The sequence below is a fragment of the Hippocampus comes genome, unplaced genomic scaffold, assembly GCF_001891065.2.
Source record: "Hippocampus comes isolate QL1 unplaced genomic scaffold, H_comes_QL1_v1.1 scaffold393, whole genome shotgun sequence".
Lineage (NCBI taxonomy): Eukaryota > Metazoa > Chordata > Actinopteri > Syngnathiformes > Syngnathidae > Hippocampus > Hippocampus comes.
Genome location: NW_017805831.1, coordinates 20,705 through 27,268, shown reverse-complemented (window position 1 = coordinate 27,268; position 6,564 = coordinate 20,705). Strand labels below are relative to the sequence as shown.

Here is a 6,564-nt window from a genome sequence, read left to right as displayed (position 1 = left end):
GCCCGGCGGGGCGGCGATGACGACGCCGGGGTCACCGGGCTGTCGCCGGAAATGGGTGAGTGAGCGCGGGCGGGGCCGGCGTGACCCGAGTTGACCGGCCCGCGGAGAACCTCGCTCGGCTCGCGCTTGGGACATTTGCGATGGCGGCCAAAGTTGGCGGCTCCCGCAAAGTAGCTCCGGGAACCCTCTGCGCGCAGGCATGATCTTCAACGAGGCCGACCAGGAAGTCCGGGACGCCGGCTACCGTCAACACGCCTTCAACGTGCTGATCTCGCGCCGCATCGGCCCTCGCCGCCAGCTGCCCGACACCAGGGACCGCAGGTGGGCCGCCCGTCGTCCCGGCCCGCCCGCCCGCCGACGACTGACCCGCTGCCGTTTGCAGGTGCGGCGCCGAGGCCTACCCCGAGGATCTCCCGGCCGCCAGCGTGGTCATCTGCTTCTTCAACGAGGCCATCTCCGCTCTCACCAGGACGGTCCGCAGCGTGCTGGACCGCACCCCCGCTCGTCTCCTTCACGAAATCATCCTGGTGGACGACCACAGCGAGCTCAGTGAGTGCCGCCCCCGAAGAAGGGACGTCGACGTCCGGATTCCTCGGCCGTGACAAAGCGGCGCCGCGGAAATCAACTCGCGCAAATGAAGTGACTAAAGCGAGACCAAATGGCCGCAGCCGAGCTGAGCGAGGACCTGGAACGATTGGTCCGAGAGCAGCTGCCCCGGAACGTCAAGCTGCTGCGGAACCAGAGGAGGGAAGGGCTCATCCGAGGGCGCATGATCGGAGCCCAGCACGCCACCGGTGAGTCCCGTCCCGCCGCCTTGCGTGACCTCGGCCTTCCTCGCCCGCCCGCCCTCCAACTTGCGCGCACCCGCCAGGCGAGGTTCTGGTGTTCCTGGACAGTCACTGCGAGGTCAACCGGGCGTGGCTGCAGCCCCTCTTGGCGGCCATCCGGGCGCAGCGCCGCACGGTGGTCTGTCCCGTCATCGACATCATTTCTGCCGACACGCTGGCCTACTCGGCGTCGCCGGTGGTCCGCGGCGGCTTCAACTGGGGGCTGCACTTCAAGTGGGACCCCGTGCCCGCCGCCCAGCTGGCCGGGCCCCGGGGCGCCATCGCCCCCATCAGGTAAGGAGCGCGCCGGCCCCGCCCTCGGCCCCGCCCTCGGCCCCGCCCTCGGCCGGCCCCGTCTGAGCCGCCTCTCCCCCAGGTCTCCCACCATGGCGGGCGGTCTGTTCGCCATGGACAGGAAGTACTTTGGCGAGCTGGGTCAGTACGACGCCGGCATGGACATCTGGGGCGGCGAGAACCTGGAGATCTCCTTCAGGGTGAGGCCCGGCTCGCTCGCCTTGATGGCGCCGTCGAAACCGCTGCCGGCGCCATTTCACAATCGTGGGCCGCAAAACGCTGCTTGCCAAAGCCCAAGACAATGAGCGTGCGTGTGTGTGTGCGTGCGCGTTAGATTTGGATGTGCGGTGGGCAGCTGCTGATTATCCCCTGTTCCCGTGTTGGTCACATCTTCCGCAAAAGGCGACCTTACGGCTCCCCGGGAGGCCATGACACCATGGCCCACAATTCCCTGCGCCTGGCTCATGTCTGGATGGACGATTACAAGGTACGCAGGCGCGCACACACACACACACACACAGGAGAGGGGGGGGGGGTTGCCCACCTGTGTCAGTGTTGCCATAACAACCAGACCCCGGTTGAGTGTTGGCATGACAACCCGGCACCTGCGGGAAGCCCTTGGATCATTTCAAATCCTCAGCCAGAGGTGGCGGGTTGGATTCCGGGCTCCGGCCTTCCTGTGTGGAGTTTGCGCGACATTGGACGCTTGCGGTCACGGCTCCTTTTTCCTCGCAGGAGCACTTCCTCTCCCTGCGTCCCGAGCTGCGCCAGCGCGACTTTGGCGACGTGAGCGAGCGTTTGGCGCTGAGGAAACGTCTGCAGTGTCGCTCGTTCCGCTGGTACCTGGACAACGTGTACCCCGAAATCAACAACAAGCCCCAGGCGCCGCCCGTGCTCGGTGACAGGAAAGCGGCGCGCCCCCGGGTGCTGCGCCGAGGACAGGTAACCTTTGACCCTCGGCCCCGCCGGCTTCGCGTTGAGCGGCGGGCGTCCGATTCAAAGCCGCTTCCCGTTTCAGCTGCGCAACGTGGCCGGCGGACGCTGTTTGGTGGCGCAGACGCGAGTCAGTCAGAAGGGCGGCGCCGTTGTGCTCAGGCCCTGTGACCCCGACGACCCCGAACAGGTGACCTGCGGCCCCGCGCGACGCCGCCGCGGAAACGCGACGTCACGGTGGCGGCTGTGTTGACGTGCGTGCGTGCAGGAGTGGACGTACGACGACGAAGGTCAGCTGATCCTGTCCGGCCTGCTGTGTCTGGACGTGTCGGAAGTCAGGACCTCGGACCCGCCCAGGCTAATGAAGTGTCACGGCTCGGGAGGGTCGCAGCAGTGGAGCCTCGGGGTGAGACGCGCTCCCGCCTCCTCCGATACGTCCTCTCCTTTGCCGTTTTCCGAACTAAGCTCGTGTGCTCGTTCCCACAGAAGTCCGCTCGCGTGTACCAGGTGTCCGTCGGTCAGTGTCTGTCTGCCGCGCAGCCGCCGGGAGCCAAAGGTTTCGTCGCCATGGCGATATGCGACGCCTCGCTGCCCCAGCAGTGGCTGTTGGAGGTGGGCGGGGCTTGACCCGGTCGCGTCACCATCCGCTCACTTTTTAAGATTCTTGTATTGATTTTAGTGTGATGAACTTTGACCCCGGCACGGACGCCGTCTTGTAAATAAATATCAAAACCGTGTGATTGGCTCAAATCGCTTGCGATGTCGAAAGTCCTGCGTATCAATCACCTTGCCTGTTGTCAACCAAAACAGATCAATAAAGTTTGTCTGGATTCCTTAAATGGGAATTGATGACCAACCAGCAACAAAGTCTGTGTGTGTGCTGTGTGCGAGCGTGGGCGGGTGCGCATATGTAATAACCATGACAACAGTCAGTCTGAGAGGATGGCTTCATCTTCACTCCCTGCCTTGTGTGTGTGTGTGTGTGTGTGTGATGGACAAATATGGTGAAGCTTCCCCCCTTTTTTTTTGTCAAATATTCCCCCTGCGCTGACTCGCTACAGTGCTTATCATTGCGATGATGTCATCCAGCTGCTATGGCGAGCTATCGACTGAGCTATCGATCGGAGACGTCTCCCGCTGTCCCACTAAAGCAATTAAGTTGAGTGTGCGTGGGGGGGTTTGTGTGCGAGGGGAAAGGGGCGGGGCTGCGGAAGGGGGCGGGCCTCGCGAGCATCTGGCCTTGCCTGCGTCGCACCAAGAAGAAGAAAAAGAAGCGGACGTTATTTCGAATGTTTTCTTAACTCCGAAGAAAAGCGGGAAGATGACCTTTGACCTGGCGAGCCCGCAAGTCCTGGCTCTCGTCGTGCTGGTCGCGGCGGTCAGCGGCGGAAGAGTCCTCAGCGGTGAGTTGCTCGGCCGGCGGGCGACCGACCGCGGGAACGCTTTTTTTTCCACTCTTCGTCGCACGCGTCGCGTCTCCATCAGCAACGCGCGCGCGCGTGAGCGATGCATCGATGATTCATTCGTTCTGGCTCCGAGCCGATCCTGGATGCGCGATGGGGCGGGCGCGCACGCGCTGTCAAGAAAAGTGTTGAGTGTGTTGAACGGCGATGTGATGACGCTGCAGCGAACAGAGTGCGCGAACACGACCCTTAACTCTTGATCGCATTCGTCGTATCTTGAGTTCTTTTACGTTCACAAGTCTTGGGACCGGCTGGGCTCAGATGGGATCTCGGGGTTCGTGCCGTGTCAGGCGGAAATACGTGTTGGTCAAAGAAACCGACGTCATTGGCTGTTCGGAAACAATTGCCGGCTGTTCGCGCACCTTTTGGCCTCTGAAGGGCAGTGCGGCGCGATGCGCGGGTGGAGTGCGCCCTAAGACGGAGAGCAGAAGAAGGTTGCGTTCGACTCCGTTCGGAGGAGACTCGGCGGTTTTGTCACACATTGGGCAGAAGTTGTGCCTTTGACTCGTGCTGCCTTCCCCGCGTTTCCGACGAGTCCATTCCGACGCGCAAAGTCGATGCTCATTTCCCGTTCGGATTTGGATGGATCCTCCTTCGATTTTCGCATTGGCGCTAGCGACGCTCCGCAGTGAGATATGCAAGGTGTTTTCGGACACTTTGACAGTCGACCCCAACTGGGGTGTCAGCTGATTTACATTTGGGTGAACGCGTCCTGCGCAGCCATTTTGCCCGCAGGGGCCGCACTGACTTTGGGTGAAGCCGATGCCAGCCACATAAACGGTGAGCAAAATTCACATTGGTACTGGGATCTGCCGATGGGCAATATTTGTTTAGTTCTCTGTGTATGGAATATTGTCAACGCAAGTATGTCTCCAAAAGACGTTCAATAAATGCAAAGAGATTGAAACGTCCAACTTTTTATTTTTTGCCAATCCAAATTTTGACAAGAGGTCTCGCGGAAGCAGGCAGTGGGGAACGGCTCAGAAATCCGACGCCGTTGTGATTTGGGGCGAACGGGAGCGCACCGCATTCGTCAAATTCATCCGGTCGAAGGAGTTGTGCCAATGTGAGAGACTTTTGCTTCATCGTGGCTCTCATTTAAAAGCGGGGCGGTGTCGAGTAGGAAGCAGACGGTGAGCCCACTGTCGTTGTGTTTTGGTGACAAAGGGAGAAGGCGAAATTGAACTTTTTTTGTTTTGAACCGGAGCGTCTTCTCTGATGCAAAACAGTGGACGGCGTCTCCACCTGTCGGCGAGAAAGCGCAATTGCGCGTATTTGAGGCGGAATGCAACGCGAGCGCGGCCGCGGAGCGAATTGGAGCGATTCGATTTGAGAGAGGCTCCTCCACCCGTCCGTCAGACGGCCTTTGCTTCCAACACGCGAATGTCGTTTTGCCGCAGTTAGCTGGCGGCGGCGACGTCGACCCAGATCAAGTCGATGACATCACTCACGCACGTCACGCCTCACTCGAGCTCAACGCGCGGGGTCGTGCGTGCGCAGGTCAAAGGCTGTGCCTGGGCGGGGCCCGGCCGGCGTGCTACAAGATGGCCTACTTCCACCACGTGTCCAGCCGCGTCGACTTCTGGGAGGCCGAGCTGGCGTGCCGCGTGGATGGCGGACACCTCGTGAGCATACGCACGCCGCAAGAACAGAAGCACATCCAGACGCTCCTGGAGGTCGCCGCCGCCGCCGCCCTTCTCACATCATTTGCCATCTCCGACCTCACATTCGGCCGCCGATCACCAACGTCATCTTCATCACCATCCTCATCACGTTCGGCATTGTCACCGACTTCATCGTCGCCATCAGTCTCCCGATCGTCACCGTCATCTCACCATCATCGCCGCCACCGACTTCGTCATCGTCCTCATCCCTCACGGTAGTTGTGTGTTGTTCAGAAGTTGCGTTTGGGATCGGGAATATCAGATGGCGATTTCTGGATCGGTTTGAGGCGCGCGGACGACGACGACGACGAGCGACATCCTTCCGACGGCGTCGCTCCCTGCCCGCAACGCTACAGGTGGACCGACGGCAGCGCGGCGGCCTTCAGGTGATGTCGCGGGCGGCACGGGCGCGCGGGACCGCGCCAAGTCTGCTTTTTGTCGCCTGTCCGCAGGGAGTGGCACTCGGACGAGCCGTCGTGCGGCGCCGAGTCGTGCGTGGTGATGTATCATCAGCCGGGAGTGGGCGGGGCTTACCTCTACCAATGGAACGACGACCGCTGCTCCATGAAACATAACTTCATCTGCAAATACCAACCCGGTTGCTCCGTCTTCTTCTTGTCTCCTCATCCCCTTCCTTATGGCGGCTGCTTTCTGACTCTTTTGTTTCGTCTCCTTGGCAGAGCGCCACCCAGAGGAGGAACGCGGGACCACGGCCGCCGGCCGGGGCGCGGGTGAGCGAGAAAAATGCGCTTCGGCGCGCCTCAAACATTCCTCATCTCCATCCGAGCTTCGCCTCTCAGTCCGCGAGCTTCAGGCTAATGCTAAGACGATATCGGCATCTGTGTTTCAGCACACATTTGAACGCAAAGGGCGCAGCGACGCGCGTAGACGGTAGAACGGCCCTCGGTGTACTCTCGATCCTCTGCCAAGAGTGACTGCACGAATCCCACTGCGGTTCTAGGCAGCGTTTGCCCCCGCCGACCGGCTGCGGCATCCAGTCGACAAGCATGCATGAAGCAGGAACGGCGCCGGGGCAGGATTTGCGCGTTCGATTCCAGCACAAACAGGAACGCGTGTCTCGGTGCAGTAGGTGACGGGCTGCTCATTTCAAACAACTCGGCCGCATCTTTTCAACTCAAGGGCGAAGAACGATTTGAGCTCTGAGTGTTTTCAGTCTTGAGCATGGTCAAGGAACAAACTCCACTTGCATCTCGAGGCACCACTCGGCAGTTTTGTGCGTTTGTGTTCGCAGAGACCACGCCGGATGGGAATCACGTGACCTTGACGGGAACTTCAGGTACGCCCGCGCACACGCTCGTTGCCGCACAAAGACTCGGGCCGATGCGATTCCAGTATTTGGCAGAACACAAATAGGGGGGGGGG

General features: G+C 60.8%; 2 protein-coding genes across 4 annotated transcripts in view; both read left to right on the top strand.

Moving 5' to 3' along the window:
- Window positions 1–2,917, top strand: part of galnt11 (UDP-N-acetyl-alpha-D-galactosamine:polypeptide N-acetylgalactosaminyltransferase 11 (GalNAc-T11)) — a 4,219-nt gene extending 1,302 nt beyond the window's left edge. Inside the window, exons 3-13 of one of the 2 annotated variants that reach the window (XM_019887497.1) lie at window positions 14–55; window positions 198–321; window positions 383–549; window positions 669–794; window positions 872–1,121; window positions 1,204–1,321; window positions 1,456–1,608; window positions 1,857–2,063; window positions 2,140–2,244; window positions 2,323–2,460; window positions 2,541–2,917. In XM_019887497.1, coding sequence (XP_019743056.1) covers window positions 14–55; window positions 198–321; window positions 383–549; window positions 669–794; window positions 872–1,121; window positions 1,204–1,321; window positions 1,456–1,608; window positions 1,857–2,063; window positions 2,140–2,244; window positions 2,323–2,460; window positions 2,541–2,681 — 1,571 coding nt within the window. In that variant the 3' untranslated portion in view covers window positions 2,682–2,917. Of the gene's footprint in view, window positions 56–197; window positions 322–382; window positions 550–668; window positions 795–871; window positions 1,122–1,203; window positions 1,322–1,455; window positions 1,609–1,856; window positions 2,064–2,139; window positions 2,245–2,322; window positions 2,461–2,540 lie in introns of both variants that reach the window. The other variant, XM_019887496.1, reaches the window with a different exon arrangement.
- A 355-nt stretch (window positions 2,918–3,272) lies between these two features.
- The window catches only part of chodl (chondrolectin), a 4,374-nt gene continuing 1,082 nt past the window's right edge, over window positions 3,273–6,564 (top strand). Inside the window, exons 1-6 of one of the 2 annotated variants that reach the window (XM_019887499.1) lie at window positions 3,273–3,457; window positions 5,018–5,193; window positions 5,416–5,567; window positions 5,634–5,779; window positions 5,862–5,912; window positions 6,434–6,478. In XM_019887499.1, the coding sequence (XP_019743058.1) occupies window positions 3,376–3,457; window positions 5,018–5,193; window positions 5,416–5,567; window positions 5,634–5,779; window positions 5,862–5,912; window positions 6,434–6,478 (652 nt within the window). In that variant the 5' untranslated portion in view covers window positions 3,273–3,375. Of the gene's footprint in view, window positions 3,458–3,910; window positions 4,298–5,017; window positions 5,194–5,415; window positions 5,568–5,633; window positions 5,780–5,861; window positions 5,913–6,433; window positions 6,479–6,564 lie in introns of those variants that run through there. The other variant, XM_019887500.1, reaches the window with a different exon arrangement.